At 60.3% G+C, this 18,627-nt stretch overlaps 1 protein-coding gene and 1 long non-coding RNA gene across 10 annotated transcripts; one reads left to right on the top strand and one right to left on the bottom strand.

Annotated features, from left to right (window-relative positions):
* The first annotated feature begins 1,132 nt into the window (after positions 1-1,132).
* On the top strand, positions 1,133-4,301 carry LOC125610894. Its single transcript, XR_007340943.1, has 2 exons — positions 1,133-1,374; positions 3,897-4,301. It is a non-coding gene; the product is annotated as an uncharacterized LOC125610894 (long non-coding RNA).
* Fgfr3 (fibroblast growth factor receptor 3) lies at positions 4,132-18,621 on the bottom strand. 9 transcript variants are annotated; one of them, XM_048784034.1, is made up of 17 exons: positions 18,606-18,621; positions 12,473-12,742; positions 12,263-12,316; positions 11,049-11,218; positions 10,844-10,967; positions 10,567-10,757; positions 9,604-9,754; positions 8,139-8,335; positions 7,837-7,982; positions 7,365-7,486; positions 7,179-7,289; positions 6,909-7,099; positions 6,641-6,763; positions 6,495-6,565; positions 6,143-6,280; positions 5,895-6,000; positions 4,132-5,761 (listed from the first exon to the last, which is right to left on the bottom strand). In XM_048784034.1, the coding sequence occupies exons 2-17, from the start codon at positions 12,681-12,683 to the stop codon at positions 5,615-5,617; spliced, it is 2,253 nt and encodes a 750-aa protein (XP_048639991.1). In that variant the 5' UTR covers positions 12,684-12,742; positions 18,606-18,621; the 3' UTR covers positions 4,132-5,614. The 9 variants fall into 9 exon arrangements, with proteins under 9 accessions (XP_048639991.1, XP_048639993.1, XP_048639995.1 ...); XM_048784036.1 differs by having other exon boundaries at positions 8,145-8,335; XM_048784038.1 differs by lacking the exon at positions 9,604-9,754 and adding an exon at positions 8,798-8,942 and having other exon boundaries at positions 7,837-7,985; positions 8,145-8,335.
* Between the last annotated feature and the right edge of the window lie 6 nt (positions 18,622-18,627).

The following is an 18,627-nucleotide window of genomic DNA, read 5'->3' as shown; positions in this document are numbered from 1 at the left end:
GCTTGTTTTCAGGCGTTGGAGAAGGGAGTGTTTTAGCCTTGGAGTGATCTTTATGAGTCACCTGCCCACACTCCAGCAGCCTCTGAGCTATCAGTGTCCTTCCTTTTGAGGACAAGCTCTGGTTGCCAAATGTGCCCCACAGGAGGGACGTCTTTCCTGTGAGCAGCACTATGGGCCCATCAGCTGTATCCTCGTCCTGCGTGGCTTTGCCAGTATTGTCATCCCCTCTGCTCTGGAGTCTGCCCTCCCTGGTCAAGCAGCGCCTTGGGATGTGGGCGCGCCTCCAGGTGCCATTCGGACCTGCGTGGTGGCACACGTATGGGTGGGAGGTTCTGGTGGGTGCACATGTGGTGTTTGCAGGCCCTATCCCCAATGCCATTCTGGATGTGTTTTGTTGTACGGAATCTTATTTATTGTAGCCAAGTCGGTGTCTGGGTGTGGTTGTAAGGAATGATGGATCCAGAAGCCAGGGCCTTGTACGATGAGGACCTGCCATGGTGGCTGTGTCTAGCTGTCCACAGGTTGTGCCTGCCCTGCACCTGAGCACTCCACCTCCCTGTGTTTCTTGGAGCTGGGGTGTCCATGCCTGTGAAGCAGAGTTCCCAGCACAGCAGTTCGATGCGCCCTCCTCACGCCCTACACACCCACTTCTCATGCGGGCACTGGGAACCAGTGTGTGGCATCCGGAGGCCATTGAAATATCACAGTGTAGCTTTTTAAACGTGTAATTTCTGAAAAGCAGCCCCCAGGTGGTTCTTATTGTGCCCCTGGCCAGCAGGGTGGTTCCTCCTGGGAACGTAATGGGGGAGCAAGTTCTCTGTCATCCTTTCAGGGTCCCATGGGCCCCCAGCCAGGACTCTGTGTAAACACTTTTTGTAGAAATGGTATTTTTATTTTATTAAAACATCAAGGCTGTGCTCCTGTAATATTTCTGAACCATTTGACATAAGTCAGATGGAAACTCAGCCGTCTTAAGTGTCTGCCTTCATGACGGCACTGTGGGCCCAACACTCAAGATTCCAGAGGAGCCTTTGTCCTTTGAGGCTGTGTCCTTTGAGCTCAGTGTGCAGGTTTTGAATCGAGAGGCTCATCTACATCTTTAAGTGGGAACCCACATAGTGAGTGAGGTAATGTGGGAAAGGCCTTAGCTGCAAGTGCCTAGACGTAATCCCTTGACCCGTAGCCCTCAGGAGGGGTGGCAGCCAGGGAGCTCTGCAGAGCCAGAAAGCTTCCTCCTCACACCCACCAGGGCCCCTCCTGAAAATTCCAACTTGCCTGATGAAGCCTCCTTGCTCTTGGAGCCTCCAGACCTCCCGTGGCCTGAGGTTCTGCTGGCTGGGGTCAGGTCCCTTTACCCAGGACTCACATTTCCAGGTGTGGGAGCCAACACTCAAGATTCCAGAGGAGCCTTTGTCCTTTGAGGCTGTGTCCTTTGAGGCCCTGGATTCAGGCCTCTTCTTTGTGGGACCTCTGAGACCCATGTCCCCTTGTCCTATGACACTGACAGGTTATGTGGTGATGTTTCAGACACCATTCGATGTGATGAAATGATATAATAAAGTGCCACTTGATGATTGTGTGCTGTGGGCTGGTTTGTCTAGGTTGGTGAACTCGCTGCCTAAGGAAGCCTTCCCCAACCCACAGACCTCAGGGAGTCCTGAGAGCCAAGGCACCCTGTACCCAGATTGTTCCTGGCTGAGACTGGTGGTCCTGGTATCCTGAGTGGGTGAGGGCTGGACCATTGCGAGGGGTGCTCCAGGAGGATCAAGGGGCCCAACCCTACCCAAGGGGATCCCCAGGAAGGTAGGGGCTGTCTTCACACTGCAGCCCCATCTTTAGATCCCTACCCTGGGGTGGCGTGGCTGGAGGAAGGTCTCGGCACCCCACCCCGAGCTCAAGGGCACCAGCCTATCTCAGCATTTACACTTGGGTCCACTGCTGGGGGCCTCCCTAGACCCCTTGGCCCTGGGGTCTGTGTCCTGGGACACAGCCTGAGCTGGACAGCCTTGCGCACCTCAGGAGAGTTGTCCAGGGACAAAGCCTGGGCCGGAGCCTATTTGTACACCATTATGAATCATCCCAAGTCCAGGGACCACAACAGGGCACTAGGATTCAAGAAGTGCCTGTTCTGGGGCTGGGATGGGCTGTGTTTGCTGGTGGACATCAACCTAAGGAGCAAGCAGCCAGCACAGAGGGCGTCAACTGCAGCAAAGACAGTGACCCAAACAAGGTGAGGGCCAGCAGTGGGTGGCAGGCAGGGGTTCTTGAGAAAAGAATGTGCTTCATGTGCGTAAGGTGACACTAAGAACAGGACCTTCATGCAGAACACAGTGACCTCCCAGCCTTCTGGGGAGGCTCATTAGCCAAGAATTCTAGCTGATGGCCCTGGGAACCCGAGATCCACCCCAGCCCTGGGAAATGGACAGCCACAGGGCTGCCTGCAGTGCTGGGAGCCTTCCTGTTCCCAGCATTGGCCTGAGAAAATCTTGCAACCGCAGGGGCCACCAGCCATGTTCAGAAGGCATAGCTTTCATCAGCAGAAAGCAAGGGACTGTTCTATACCAGAAGAGGCCAGCAAGGCAGCAAAAAGGGGTTCCTTCACTGGGCAGAGGCGTCCACAGGAAGCTTCATGACTGTCTAGTATCCTCCTTCTGTGGCCAGCAGTGGTGTGAGTCACCTGAGCAGGCTCCTGGCCTGCCCCAACTCCCCTGGCCAGTCCCCTTTCCCAAGAGCCTATGGGGTTCACCAGGGCACAGGCTGGAGAGGGGCCTCAGGGCAGCAACAGGGTGCAGTGCAGCACCAGGGGGCGCCCCACTCACATTCTGCCTACCCAGGCAAGAATGGTAAGCCCAGCTGGGGGACAGCAGTGCCTCTGGCCCAAGCCCACCTGGCACCCCCTCACTGCCCTCCAGGCTGGAACTTCAGCAGTCCTCATCCAGTTGACCTCTGCTTCCCAGTCCTGGTCAGTCCAAGGTGTCCCCATGGCCAGTCCAGTGTCCTTGTTCCCAGCATGGGGTCTCTGGACAGGACTCTGGGGGGTTGGAGGATTGGCTCTCCTTGTGAGGTCACTGGCAGGCAGCCTGCCCCCAGACTACAGTGCTTCCCTGAATCAGACCCAAGACCTAGTAGCCTCACCTATCCAGCTCCCTCATCTGGAGGGCCCACTTGGACCAGCAGAAAGCAGAGCCTGAGAGAGAGTGCACCAGCTCAGCTCCAGTGCATCCAGTGCCGCCATCTGGCCTAGACCAGAGGGTGGGGGATGGGCGCAACAGCCCTCTCCTGTCTCCTCTAGGAAGGCGTCCCAGGCTTACTCCCCACTTGTGGGTAGCCCTGTGTACCCCAGTTGTCAAGGCCCACCAAGCAGCAACAAGGGGTACTGACTTAACAGGCTCCTGGGGACTCAGAAGCAGCCCAGGTGTTCTGTGGCCAGGGAGCTGCCCAACCAGCTGAGGCCAGAAGCACAGCTTCAGCCAAAGTAGTCACTGCAGGGTCACGGGGTCATGGCACCAGTGGAGCCCTGGTGGTGGTGGGTAGCAGGCCTGGACCAGGAGGGAAGGTGGTCAGGAATAGGGGTGTGGCCACCAGTGTGCAGGGTTTGAATCGAGAGGCTCATCTACATCTTTAAGTGGGAACCCACATAGTGAGTGGGGTAATGTGGGAAAGGCCTTAGCTGCAAGTGCCTAGACGTAATCCCTTGACCCGTAGCCCTCAGGAGGGGTGGCAGCCAGGGAGCTCTGCAGAGCCAGAAAGCTTCCTCCTCACACCCACCAGGGCCCCTCCTGAAAATTCCAAGTTGCCTGATGAAGCCTCCTTGCTCTTGGAGCCTGCAGACCTCCCGTGGCCTGAGGTTCTGCTGGCTGGGGTCAGGTCCCTTTACCCAGGACTCACATTTCCAGGTGTGGGAGCCAGAAGCCTGGGCTGCAGACCCTCTGAAGGCATGGCCTGGATGGCCACTCCCCTCAGCCTGAGGAGACCTGCACCTCCATCTGGGGACCACCCGGGCTACTACTGTTCCCTCAGTGGCTAGTGGGCCCTCCCTCGCTTGGGAACAAAGAACAGAACCTGTCCCTGACAGGAAGTAGGACAGAGCTGCCAAGATCCCAGCAGAAGGCAAGAGGCACAGGCAGGGACTAGGACCAGGCCTTTCTCTTTATTGTCCGGAAAGTACATCTGCTGGTTGACAATCACTCCCCAGTATGAGCCACACCTCTGGCCACTGCAGCAGGCCCTGAGCCACCAGCGACCAGCAAGAGGCAGCCACCCAAGCTTAGGGCCCATTAACGGTACACAAAGTAACAGAACTGAATTCACGGCTTTCTCTCCCCTAAGTTCTGAAAGGTAGCAGTCCAGGCTGTAAAATTCTAGAAGCATTGCGTAACAAGTGTTAAGTCTACAGCACATACATCTTGTAAAAACTCAATAAATTACATATATAGATATATATAAACCTGTAGCATCTAATAACATCTGAACCTGCAAGCAGGGCCAGCCCCTCCCCCCCAGACGTGGCCCCCACCTGGAACATGCAGCAATAGGAATCTGTATGAAAATACCAGCTCGCTTTGAAGTACAAAAAATAAATCTCCTACAGAAAGCCCCTATGGAAAGCTAGTTCCCCTGCAAAGGAGGCCAGAGGAAACACGAGCTCAAGGAGGCCGTCTGGCCGACTGCCGTCGAGGCTCAGCCTCCGGTGCAGCTGCAGGTGCTTCTGCAGCCTGGTAACTTGGCTAAGCCATGGCTGTTAATAAGTTAAGACTTTATTCTCTGCCACGTGCTGGCTAAATGCTGTGAACATGGGTGGGGTGCAAGGGTTCTGGGGGTTGATAAATAGCTTTACAAATATACAGGGTCCAAGTACAATTTTTAAAACAAAACTGCGGTGCCAGAAAAGCCTGCTGCTCCCCTGTGTTGCATCTGCCTCCCGAACAAGCCTCAAGGGGCCTCCCCCATCAGGCAATGCCCCCTGTACCCCGCAGCATTCCTTCCCTCCACACAGATACTCTTACAGGTATGGATGTATTTATATCATATACACAGCATCTATTTATATAAATGTACACTCATTTCTGGAATAAAACTTTCGGATAGAAGGCAGAGGCTCCCACCTTCGGATACCCGTAATTTCAGTCTTAGAGGGGCAGGGTGGGAAGTGGGGAGGCCTGGAGGTGGGGAAGCTGCCACTCACCCCCAGGCACAAGGTGCCACTCCGGAGCCTTGCTACAGAGGGCATCCCGCAGCTCAGCTTTGGGCACTGGAGGGCCTGAGGCCCACTGTGGACACTGGGTCCAGCCTGGCCTGTGATGCTTCTTATGGGGTGGTGGTGAAGGACCAGGCACTCTTACATTCCATATTTGGTCCCCCAAAACAAGGGTCCCTTGGTGCTCCTGGCAGTGGTGAGTCAGGAGATCACTGTATAGCAGCGCAGGCCCCAGGAGACCTCTGCACCCGGGGGCCGCCAGACACACACACACACACACACACACACACGAACATCTATGTCCATCTGCCCATCCATCCTGGGTTTGGGCCCGGGTCCACTGTACACCAGCAGCAGCACTGTAGGCTGGGATCCACTCTCACATTGATGGGGCTTGGCCTAAGGGCCAAGGGCCCTTCACGTCCGAGGGCCCACATTGCTGGGTGGGGCCGGGGGCAGCAGGTCATGGGTAAACACAGAGTCGTCCCCTGAGGAGCTGGAACTGGGGGTGTCTTGGCCACCTGGTGAGTACTGCTCAAAGGGCACTGACAAGTCCAGGTACTCCTGCCGGGAACGGAACCAGTCAGTACTGTGTCCTGCATGAGCCCCACCCCAGCTGTGCTCAGACTGTCCCCAAGGACACTCCCAAGGGGAAGCAGAGCAGCCACGTGGGGGACAGAAGGGGGCTGGCACTCACATCAGTGGACGTCACGGTGAGGATGCGGTCCAGGTCTTCAACCAGTTGTTTGAAGGTAGGCCTCTGGGAGGGCACTGCGTGCCAGCACTCACGCATGATCATGTACCTGGGGGCGAGGCTGCTTAGGCCCAGCCCTTCAGCCTGGTCCACCTTGCAAACACAGGTCTACCAGCCCCCCACCCACCACAGGAGCTGCGCCCAGGCCCTAGCAGGAACCCCCAGGGGCCCGTGGAGTATGCTGTGCTCACAGGTCGTGTGTGCAGTTGGCTGGCCTGTCCATGCGGTGGCCCTCCTTCAGCAGCTTGAAAAGCTCCTCCACGGGTATGCCGGGGTATGGCGAGCCCCCCAGGGTGAAGATCTCCCAGAGCAGGACCCCAAAGGACCAGCTGCAGAAGTGAGACAAGCCAGTCTGCCCTACGATCCCACGGCCCAGTCCTTCCGCAGCCCCACCCCAACACCTGCCACCAGGGACTAGAGAGCCCAAGGGCCGAGGGGAGGCGGCTGAGCAAAGGAGTGCAGAGCGCACTGCCCCAGGGCTGTGTGGGAAGCACCGAAGTCTGCTCTGTCCCTGGCTCCCTGCTCCCTGCTAGGCGCACATACACATCACTCTGGTGGGTGTAGACCCGATCAAACAGGGCCTCGGGGGCCATCCACTTCACCGGCAGCCGGCCCTAGGAGCACAAGAGCAGGTGTTAGCTGCCAGGCACCTCTGGCTCCAGCCCCCGCCCACCCGGGGCCAGGCTCACGTTGGTGGTCTTCTTATAGTAGTCGAGGTTGTGCACATCACGGGCCAGGCCAAAGTCGGCTATCTTCATCACATTGTCCTCAGTCACCAGCACGTTGCGGGCAGCCAGGTCCCTGTGGATGCACTGGAGCAGGGGCCAGGGATGAGCAGAGCCTCCTGGCATCTCCTCGCCTCTGCCCCGCTGTGCGATGCCCTGGCCTGGGTCTCCACCCCAGCAGGTCTGTCACCCTCCCCTCAGCCCAGAAGGCCTGTGCCTCCTGCCCACTCACCTTCTGGGATGCCAGATACTCCATGCCCCGCGCCACCTGGTAGGCACATGACACCAGGTCCTTGAAGGTGAGCTGTTCCTCAGGCAGCCTGCAGGTGTGGAAGGAGTAGTCCATGCCCGGCGGCCTCCGCGCCCGAAGGTACTCCCTCAGGTTGCCCTTGGCCGCGTACTCCACCAGCACGTACAGAGGCCCTGCAAGCACAGGGCCTCAGAGGGGACACCAGGCCCAGGGACGGTGCCGCCCGCCCTGTCCAGCCGGCACCCCACCTACCGCCCTGCGTGCAGGCCCCCAGCAGGTTGATGATGTTCTTGTGCCTCCCAATCATCTTCATCATCTCCATCTCCGACACCAGGTCCGACAGGTCCTTGTCAGTGGCATCATCTGTCCCGGGAGGTGGGGTGTCAAGCAGTGGCGCTCACAGCCCACCCGGGTGCCCCTTGCTGTCTCCATTCTCACCTTTCAGCATTTTCACCGCCACTGTGACAGGTCTGGCAGCACGGTCCTTGTCGATGCCAATGGCCTCTGCCATGACCACCTGGCCAAAGCAGCCCTCTCCAAGAGGCTTGCCCAAGGTCAGTCTGGAAGCAGAGAGGCTCTGAGGGTGCACCCTGGCCCAGCACAGCCTTCAAGGCCTGGCTACGCCTCCAGGAAGCCCTCCAGCCTTACCCTGTGCCCTAGCTCCTGAGCCTAGGGCAGCACCCTCAAGCTTCTTGCCCTGTGCCATGCCCTTCACATACACACCCTGAGACCCTGAGAGGTCTGGGTCTTCCACCTGCATCAACAGCTGCCCTGTTTTCAAAAGCCACTGTGTCCAGCCCAGTTCCAGTCTAAAGTCAATTGGGCCTCTACACAGTGACTGTCCCACCACCCACCACAGAATCCCTGCCAGGCCCCAGGCATCTGCACGTCATCCCTCACCACCACTGACCGGGCCCGGGACAGCTCCCATTTGGGGTCGGCAGGTAACTCAAGCTCAGAAACATTAGCCAGCGTGGGACCTTCTCCCGAGGACAGCCGGGCAATGCGGACCAGCGGTGTGTTGGAGTTCATGGACGAGTTGGACTCCAAGGACACCTGCTTGGGTCGGTAAAGGCAGGTTGGTGCTGCACGACAGGGTGGGGGGCCAGAGGGGGTGGGGGAGGACAGCCCCAGGGACAGCAAGGCCAGGGCAAAGCAGGCTCGGCTCTGGGAGCTGGGGTGGCAGCGGCTCAGAACCTGGTATCTACTTTCTGTTACCTGTCGCTTGAGCGGGAAGCGGGAGACCGTGTGCACAGTGGGGGAGCCCAGGCCCTTCTTGGGAGGGCTGCGCAGGCGGCACAGCGTTACGGCTGCCACCAGCAGGATGAAGAGGAAGAAGCCCACCCCGTAGCTGAGGACGCCTGCATACACGCTGCCAGCCTCGTCCGCCTCCGCCAGCTCCTCCTCCGCTGCAAAGACACCGGCGTTGGGGCCTGGCCCAGCCTCCCCGGAGCCCCAGGGCCAGAGCCACAGCTCCAGTGGGGTAGGCAGGGCTCAGCCCCCAGGTGGACCAGAGCTAGGGACCGAGGCCTCCATGGCCCCACAGGCCCAAATGCTGCAGTCAGAACGTCTGTGGAGTCAAGAGGCCCCAGACCCAGGACGGAAGCAGCCCAGCAGAGCAGCAGCACCACTGCACCCAGCACCCGGAAATGCTGAAGCCAGAGCAGGGCAGGGGGACCTGGGGGTGCAGGGGAGGCCCGACGTGGGCCAGGACGGGCCAGGTTGATGTTCCCAGGCCAGGAACCAGGCCGGGCATGAGGCCTACATGTGGTGGGCAGCCCCAGGCAGGGCCCTGCCCCACCCTGCAGCTCTGACTTATCCTGAGCCAGCCCGAGGACAGGTGCGAAGCCATTAGCAGCAGTAGCAGGTACCTGGCAGCACCGCCAGCCACGCAGAGTGATGGGAAAACCCGATAGAATTGCCCGCCAGGCAGGTGTACTCCCCCGCGTCCTCAAAGGTGACATTGCGCAAGGATAGAACCTCTAGCTCCTTGTCGGTGGTGTTAGCGCCCGCCGTCTATAAAGAGAGAACAGAGCGATAGGCGAGCGCCAGCACCGCCCACGGGCACCGCGGCAGAGTCCACACAGCGACGATCCAGCCAGGCTGCAAGGAAAACACTGCCACCACCACTTGGCCACCACCACGGCCGGCCACGGCCACGGCCCAGGGCCCTCCGCCTCGTGCTCTGGCACTGGCATGGAGCCTGAAGCCAGTCCCTCCACCGGCGAGTCCTCTGTCCCAGCTGAGCGTCAGGCAGGCGGGCAGCATGGCACCGCTCAAAGGCAGCATGCAGGGTTAGTGCAGAGAGGAGAGGTGCAGATGAAGGACAGGTGGACAGACAGACAGATGGACAGCAGAAGGCGAGCAGGCAGAGTCAGTGGCCAAAGAGAGGCCAAGAGTGGATGATGCTCCGTATGGGACTCAGCCCCTGACAGGCTCTGAGGACCTTCTGGGGGTGCACATCGGGTATAGGGGGGGTCAGCACAGGCCAGTAGTCTGAAGCCAGCATTCAGTCGTGGGCCTGGGCTGCCAGCATTGCCAGGCTGGCCACAAGCGGAGGGCGGCCATAAGGTGGAGGGAGCAGGAGGGGACGTGCAGGGGCGTGCAGGCAGGCACAGGGCCGGGGCGTTGGAGCTGGAGCTCGGCGTGCCAGGCAGGCGTGGGACAGAGTTGTTACCTGCTCGGGGCCCATGAACACGCAGCCAAAAGGCCTTCTCGGCCACGCCTATGAAATTGGTGGCTCGACAGAGGTACTCGCCCCCGTCCCTCTCCGACACATTGGCCAGGCGGAGGCGCGCGTCCGCCTCCACATTCTCACTGATCCAGGACTGCGGGGACAAGAGACCTGGCTCAGGCACACCCCAGGAAGCCCAGCTGGACACCAGGCAGGAGGCAGGAGAGCCCCAAGGAAGGCAGGGGATTGGGCTGCGCCATCCCGCAGGCTGCCTAGAGGAGGCGCCAAGACCCGCAGGTGTTGGGCTGTGGCTTCACAGGATGCGCCTTCTCCATATCCAAACTCCCACCCAGAGCCCAGACCCCTCAGCCAGCCCCCCCCCGCCGACTAGGCCCAGAGGGTTGGCTGGGCCCAGGGCACGCACGCTCCTGAGGGCTCACATGCTCCCACATGCCCACGCCATGGGACTGGGCCCCGCAGCCTGTCCCAGCTCTATGGACTCTGGCTCCCGTCCTGCTCCAAGTGCCGCCCCACCCCCACAGGCTGCTTATCTCTGAACAGATGTTTCTCTTTGGGCTTCCAGTGTTGCAACCATCCCCACTCGGGTGGCCCCCACCCCGCAGCCATGGGAACCAAGCTAGGGCAAGGAAAGGCAGCGGGTGGCGAGCGGTGCCACACCACGCAGCTGGCAACAGCCACCTAGGCCAGCTCTGGGAGTGGCTGTCCAGGTGTGAGGTCCTCGAGGGTGTTGGGAGGTTCAGCAGCTGCCTCCTGCCCTGGGCCACCATCACTGTCACCTGAGCTCAAGCCTACCCAGAGGCCTCCTGCCGGCCAGCTCCAAGCTGTGGGGCTCCAGAATGCCGAGGCCAACCCAGAGCAAACAGGGCCACAGGCTCCACTGTGGCCCCGAGCCCCACCTTCCTCCAGAGGCTCCCACCCTGGCCGAGCCCCCGTAGCGGTGCCCACCTTGAGCACGGTGACGTAGGGCGTGCCGTCAGGGCCCACCTTGCTGCCATTCACCTCCACGTGCTTGAGCCACTGGATGTGGGGCTGTGCGTCACTGTACACCTTGCAGTGGAACTCCACGTCGCTGCCCAGCACGGCTGTCTGGTTGGCTGGCAGCCCCGCCTGCAGGATGGGCCGGTGCGGGGAGCGCTCTGCAGAGGGGTCAGCAGGCTGGTCAGGGGCTCGGCTGCCCTGGCTGGCTGCCACCCAGCCAAGTCCCAGGCCCGGCTGGCCTTACCCAGCACGTCCAGAGTGTACGTCTGCCGGATGCTGCCAAACTTGTTCTCCACCACGCAGGTGTAGTTGCCGCGGTCGGAGGGCACCACACTCTCCATGACCAGGCTCCACTGCTGATGACGCAGCTGCAGGTGACATGTGACTGGCTGGTGAGCAGCAGCAGCAGGCCCTGTCCTGCCAGGCCCCCAGACCTGCCCTGGGCCCACCTTGATGCCCCCAATGCGATGCTCCCCTCGGAACTCCTTGCCGTTCTTCAGCCAGGAGATGGAAGGAGTGGGGTTGCCAGCAGCTGGGCAGCGGAAGCGAACCGTGTTGGCAGCCGGCACTGCCAGCAGTTTCTTGTCCATCCGCTCTGGCCGAGTCCAGTAAGGGGCCCCTGTGGGTGCAGGTGGATGTGAGGCCACAATGGAGACAGGGAGGAGAGGTCCACCTCACTCCTTCCAAAGCTGGCTCCTGCTAAGCCTCTAGCCTATTTCCCCTCCTGTTTGGGGTGTGGTGGCCTTTCTGGGTCCTTCTTGTAGACTGGACACCCTCAGACTGGGCCATGTCTACTCCCAGCAAGAGGCTGCTCTTGCTGAGAGGCTCTGGCCTGGGGGCATGTCCAGGGAGGCCCCTACCAGGAGGGCACATTGGGATAGGCAGCCACCTGAGGGAGGCCCAAGACCCAGCCAGCAGCCCAGCAGGCCCTGAGCCCTGGACATGGTTTCTAGGAGGAGGAAATGGAGTATGCAGAGCAGGGGAAGCAGCCAGGCCATGTCAGCCCCCAGGCCTCTGCAGTGCCTTGCAAGGATGGCAGCCTGGAGGTTCTGCTCCTCCCTGCCTTGGTGCCCAGGGCCACTGCCACCACCTCCAACCCCCACTGGGTTTTCTCCTTCTCTGGGATGGGGGTGGGGGCACCAGTGCTGCCTTCTTGTCCAGACCCATTAGGATGCTGGGCCTTGCCCCCCACAAGGGAGGCAGCAGGTCCAGGACCAAGGAGGGAGGTGACTGCTGCTCACAGGGACCTCACTGCTGTCTGCCCCAGGGACACACCTTGTACACGCACAGCTGCACACTGAAACACCCCGGCACAGCCACCTGCTCCTGCTGTAGTGTGACAGTCACCCCAGGGGCTCTCAATCCCTGGGCACATTTGTCCCTCAGCCATCTTCATACTGGGACAGCCCCTCACCCAGAACCAACCCCAAGTCCCCATGGGCCAGACCTGGCCTCGCCTCTCCAGAACGCTGTATCAAGCCTCCCCATGTGAGCATGGGTCTCTCCCACCCCACGGCCACCTGGAGCTCAGAGCCAAGCATCCAGAGCCACCTGGTGGACCACAGAGGTCATCCCCCAGGCCTAGTGAGGCGTCTCGCCTGCCCATGGTGGCCAGGGCTGGGCAGAGGGAAGCAGGCCCTGAGTGCCCAGCCCCTGGTCTCACCTGTGTCCTCAGCCACATCCTCCCCGTCTTCATCGTCTCCAGAGGATGGAGCATCTGCAGTACAGGAGGAGTGTGAGTGGGCGCAGCTGCCCCCAGCCAGGTGCCCTACAGGGGCAGGGCTGCTGCAGCCACACTGCCGGAGCTGGCCCTGGCCTCACTGCCCTGCCAGCCACGCCCCCCGCCCCTGGCCCGCACACCCACAGGGTTTACCTGTCACACGCACACTGAAGTGGCACAGCACGCGCTGTGTGAGCCGCTGCCGGCAACTGTAGGCCCCAGTGTCTTCATGAGAGGCATTTAGCACCTGCAGCTGCTGGGGCCCCACCAGGACACGGCCTGAGGACACCAGTCCCGAGCCATCCTTGACCCAAATCGTGGGACCCACAGGACCACCTCCGGGTGGGTCACAGCTCAGCTCCATGGTGTCCCCACTCCCAAAGACCAGCTGCTCCTGCTGGCCAGGCTCAGGCCCTGGGACCTCTGTGGGTGAAAAGGCAGCACTGAGGGAAGCCTGGGATCAGACACCCTGCGCCCAGCACCTGCGCAGCAACCCAGCACAGCAACCCAGCACAGTTACAGAGGTCCTGAGTAGGAAGGTCTGTCTCCAGAGCCAACGTCCTGCCAGATAACACTCAAATCAGGGGCCAGAACCTCCCCTAATCGGCCCAGGGGAATCAACTCTCTCGGTTCTGCCAACCAACCAGTCTCTGTTCCAAGGACTCGACTCTGCGCTGGGGTACAAAAGCTGCCTTCCAAAGACAATCCCTAAGTGGCTGGGCATGGCTGTGCTCCAATAAAATTTCTTTCGGACGCTGAAAATTCTAATTTCAAAGTATTCCAAAGGGGGCTGGTGTGACTCAGTGACAGAGCACTTGCCTAGTGTGCATTCACCTTGGGTCTGATCCCAATGCCGGGGGAGAAGAAAGTGCCACTAAGTGTTATTCTTTTGATTTTTCTACCATTTGGAAATGTAAAATCCGTTCTGGGCCCACCAGCACAAAAGCAGGGAGGACAAGCAACACTACATCAAACATCTGGCTAAAATAAAGCTCAGAGGAAGGGATGCAGCAATTCCCAAGGAGGCCCTCTCCTCACCCACAGCCCTCACCGCAGCTTCAAGAGCAGTTCAGAGGAGCTGGAGAATACCATGCCAAACCCAAAAAAACAGAGGCCAAAGGTTTTCTCTGATAAGCAAGTGCTAATCCATAATGAGGAGCTGGGGATTGAAGGGACTTTGGGTTTTGCAAAGAGGGGGTAGAGATGGGAAGGACTGCCACAGTCTGGCTGGGCACAAATCACGAGCCACTCAAGCAGAAACAAACTTTATTTCCCGAACTCCCCCGAACTCCCTTCCAGGGACACCACACACCAACCGGAACTCCCTCCACAGGGCCTTCACCAACCAACGAACTCCCGCGAACTCCCCCGGAATCCCCGCGAGAACTCAAAAGTAGCAGGGGCGGACAGCAGGGGTCTAGGTGGACAGCAGGGGTCTAATATACAATTGAATACACAGCTTAACTTAACCATCATCATCTCAATGGCTCGCTGGCAGTCACCTCTCAACCACTCCCTCTGGCAAAATGCCAGGTGCCACCCCAGCTCCACTCAGCTGTGGCCCTCAACAAAGGACAGTGGAATGAGATGGACATTATTACCCTATATACATGTATGATCATACTACTGGTGTGACTCTGCACCAAGTTCAGCCAGAGGAAGGAGACATTGTGCTCCATTTGTGTACAATGTGTCAAAATGTATCCGACTGTCATGAATAACTAATTAGAACAAATTTTAAAGTTTAAAACGATAAAAATAAAGCAGTGTATATGGAGAGCCAGGGACCAGCCCCTGCCCCAGAAATAAGAAGGAAGGAAATGCAGGTCAGTAGGTCGGATGGGTCCTATTCCACGCAAGGCGCAAGGCAGTGGCTGCAGCCAGCAAGGCAAGCCCCGCCCCAGGTGGCCAGGCAAGAGAGCTGCAGTGGGACTGGCTAGTGGCAGTCCCTCCACTCCACACAGCTCCACACAGCCTTGGGTACAAGGGCAGCCCTCGAGGTACAAGGGAGCCTGGGTAGGCCCAGGAGAGTGGCTGATGTTGGGCTCTTGCCTGCATGGGGCCTGGACCCCACTTCACAGATGCCACAGACAGGGAGGGGAAGCAGTCTAGCCATCAGGTGAGTGCTCAGAGCTGAAGTCTAGGGCAGGTGAGGAGCCCGGGCCCTGCCCTGAGGGCTGAAAGCCTGGGGTGGGAGCTCAGCACCAGGCAGGTATGCAAAGGTGGCTTCTGGCCTCCTGCCCAGGGACTGCCTAGCTGCTGATGGGCCCCCAGGCCTGAGACCAGGGACACACCACCAGCAAAGCTGACCATCACCCCCAGGCCTCCCTGCCAGGGCATACAATGCCTGCATGGGGGCAGCTGGGCTTGGGGCCCAGGATGGGCGGGTGGTCCTGCTAGGCAGACCTTTCCTAGCCAGCTGGACGCTGCACCATTACTTGTCATTCTGCCGACGCGTGGCCTAGATTCCAGGCCCAGCTGCCCACTCTGGCCACACCAGTCCCTGGCTCCCCGGAAAGGCATGACTCTGCGTGTCCCACACACCCAGGGCCATGGGATCCAGCCAAAAGGACCCGCTCAGCCCCTGAAATACCTATGGGAGCCTGCATCCCACAGGGAACCACAATTTAAGGCTAGCCCTGGTGGGCCCGCAGTCAGGTGGGCTCTTGGCCTGACCTCCAGCCCTCCATCCCTGCTGCCATGTACTGTGGGGACCACCCAGTACTGGAGCTGCTGAGGCCCCCCAGAAGGCCAAGGACAGGCTGGTAGTAGCCTCAGCTTCAGGCCTGGGCCAAAGGCAATAGCCAGTTGGTTCCGGTTTGGTCTGGGCAAGGACAGCAGGTCAAGCCATCCCCACAAGTATTTGCTTCAACCTGGTCCAGTGAGAGGAACTGGGAGGAGACCCGGAAGAGCCCCAGGCTGGTCATGCAGATGGCTGCTGGTGTAAGATGGGAAGGGAAGGGGCCCTGCACTCGGCCATCGCTGACCCTTGACCTGCCCATCCACCCTGCTGCAGGGTGCCAGGAGAGGCCAGAGACAACAGAGCGACCTCAGGCAACAGAGTCTCCACCTCCTTTGATCACATTCCAGGGCCCATAGGGGCCTGGGGCTGACCTGCAGGGACTGGGTTAAGAGAGTCTGGCAGGGAGATGCCAAGGGAAAGACAATATGTGTCTGGCCTGAGTGGACACTATCTCCTCCTGGGGAGGCAGCAGCAGAGCCCCCAAATGCCCCAGCCTGGCCCCCATGCTCACCAGGAGGCAGGAAGGTTCTTTCCTCATCAACAAGGAACCACCTGCACCCACACTAGCCCTGGTGCTCCTGCTGTGCCTGTGGGGATGATGTCTGCCACGTAGGCCTCACAGCACCTAGTGTCCCCATGTCCCACGGAGCTGAACCCAGCCAGAGCACCTCAAACCAAAGAGAGCTCACTGTCAGAGCTGGAGGAGCATGTGTTCTGGGGGCAGGGTATGCTGGGCCTGGGGTCTCCCCGTCTCTGAGCCTCAGTTCCCACCACTGTGACCCAATTCAAAAATACAACCCTATAGGCCTGGGGACCCAGAAAGGCCACCTTCACATGCTGGAGCTGGTGAAGAGGGGTGGGGGTGAGGGGCATTTCTGCCTGGGTGTCTTGCCCAGCCAAGCCAGCCTGCTGAGGAGGGTCATGGCTCCTGCCCAAGAAACCATTCTCCTAGTGCTGAATCGCCACAGCTGAGGCCCAATGCACCCTGCAGAACTAGCATCAAATTCACACTTGATTCTAAAGCCAGCCACCCCAAGCTCGGGGGAGCTAAGCATTCTGGCTTGGCCCAGGACACTGTCTGAAGCCCAGGTATGGGAGACATTGCCAGGTATGAGGTTAAGGTAGCCTAAAAGAAGGGCAGTGCCCCAAGGGACCCTGAAGGCAAAGCAAAGGTCTGGCTTTCCACTTCCCCTCCCATCCCACCCGGAGACATTCCGCAAAGTTTCGTAACAAAGTCAGGGGGGAAAAAAAGGGATCCGGAGACCGGGTGGGCTAATGAGGGCTTATGGGGATTATCCAGGCTAATCCTCAAAACAATCCTGCCATTATCGGTCCTCCGTCCTCAGTCCTCTGGGACAGGTGAGAAGCCTGAGGTTCCAGGAAGGTACCCTGAACCTGGCCCCACAGCTGGCAGCCTGAAGGTCTAGGCATACACCCCCTCAAACAAAAAGGGGCTGGCTCACAGCTTCTCCTAAATGACTAAGGCCTGACGGACCCCTGCTCTTCCCTGAGCCCAAGCAGGTCCCCTAACCCTTGGGCAGACCCTAGGCCACCTTGCCCAAAGACCTCAAGCCCTTTGGTTCCCTTCTAGACTCAACTATAAAAGAAGCACCCACAATCGGTTCCAGTCCCAAGTGAGACCTGAAGACAAGGAGGGGGTGTGGGTGACAAGGGGGCTCCTAGTCACAATACAAGGGCTGGGAGGGCAGAGGATTAGCCTGGGTTAATGAACCACCCAGAGGCCTACAGGGCTCAAAGTCCAGCCGGGCCCAGGAGCAGTGGGGGAGGCTGGAGCCAGGACCCAGTTTCTGGGGAAAGACCTGCACTCCCACGAGGTAGCTCCTAGCTGGGGTAGGGTTAACCTCCCGACCTCCTACGGGCCTCCCCAGAGAACGTGGTCCAGCAAGGAGGCAGGATGGAGGTTGCCCTTGCTGGGCCTGAGGTGGCCAGGGCAGTCCAGTGGCTAAAGCTTTCCCCACTGCCCTTGACCCCACCCGGCTCCATCTCCATAATTTATGTTCCCGGAGAAAGCACCAGCCGGGACCTCTGTAAATTTCACGAGGTCTTTGTATTTTCACTGCTGGCCCATCTCGTTAAGGCACCGGATTAAGTTTATTGACCTATCAACTCCCTACCTGTTCCACCAGCTCTAGTGAGGGGGCGGGGGTACCGCCGCGCGCGGGCGCCAGGAGCAGCGAGCCTGTGCGCACTCTGCCGGCGCGCAAGGGCCCGTGCGGGGAGGCCACCGTGCGTCCGAGCCGCGGGGTCCAGCAGCGGGCCGGGCGCCCCTCGCCGCCCCTCTCTCGGCTCTGACATTCCCGGGCGTAGGGAGTAATATCTTTATCTGAATGCGCATGCTAATGCGGCCCCCCCACCGCCGCCTATTCGGCGCCCTGGAAGCTGGGCCGTCGGAGCAGGCGCTAAAAGCGCGCGCTGACCTCCGGACGGCCTCTGTCACGCCGCTGAATGACACGCACATTCAAGCGCCGGGCCCACTTTCATTCATAAAAAAATGACATTGTTCCGGAAGGCTGCAGCCGCCGCGGGAGAAAGGGGCGCGGGGGCGCGGGGAGGGGCGCGCCACCATCTGCCTCGTCCCGCCGCGCCCGCCGCGCAGCTCGCACCTCCCCGCGAGGCCGCCGCCATCAATGCGCGGTCTGTGGCCGCCCGGGTACAAAGGAGCGGCTGTTCGGGCCTCGGCCCGGGTGGGGCAAGGCTCACGGGGCGAAGGCCTCCCTCCGAGCGGTCGCTAGCCAGACCAACCCTCCACCCAGCAGCCCGCGGCACCGCCATGCTCCCCTGGGCGCCTCAGGTTCGAAAGCGTGTGCTGGGCGGGCCTGGCGCACCCTTTCCTCCTGCGGCTCTGCAGGCTCTCTTTGCTGACCCTCGACGTCCTGCTGGACCTTGACCGCCGGCCCGCGTCTGCGACCCCACGACCCTGACATCTGCGCCCTCACCTCCCACAGCCCTCCTTGCCTGGTGTTGGGTGAGCACCCAGGGGCAGACCCTTTGGACCCCCGGGCAAGAGAGCAGGGAGGGGGCGGTGGTGGCCCGGAGGCTGTCACCTCATCACGCGGGCTACTGGAGGGCAGAGGCCCGAGCTTCGGCTTACACACTCCTACCCACCTCCAAAGTCCAACCTCTTGCTTTAGCTGACGCTGGCCAAGCACTGAGGCCCCCGGGAGCCGGGATGGGGGGGCACCAACAATAGGAAGTTTCCATCTGCGGAGCACCCGAGGGGCAACAGTGGAAACTCGGTGGTACCCCCACCGCGCCCTCTCGACCGCGCCTCGGCTGGGGAGTCGCGGGGGACGGGAGTCTGGCGCCTCGCACTTGGGTGGTGGCCCTGAGGCTCCAGTAACCCCATAAACCGCCGCGTCGGCTCTGGTCGCGATCTCGGGAGAAAGGGACACCAGAACCCGACACTAGTCCTGCAGTGAAACTCCACCGGGACTTTCTCGCCACTCAGGCTCTGTCGGGGTCCCCGACGCCTCTACCTGCCACCGCCCGGCCCCTCTAGGTGCACGTTGCATGCTTCCTTACCTGCCGCTCTCGGCACGACGCG

Source organism: Marmota marmota, unplaced genomic scaffold, assembly GCF_001458135.2.
Source record: "Marmota marmota marmota unplaced genomic scaffold, marMar, whole genome shotgun sequence".
Lineage (NCBI taxonomy): Eukaryota > Metazoa > Chordata > Mammalia > Rodentia > Sciuridae > Marmota > Marmota marmota.
Note: the sequence above shows the minus strand (reverse complement) of the source record. Positions and strands in the feature narration are given on the sequence as shown.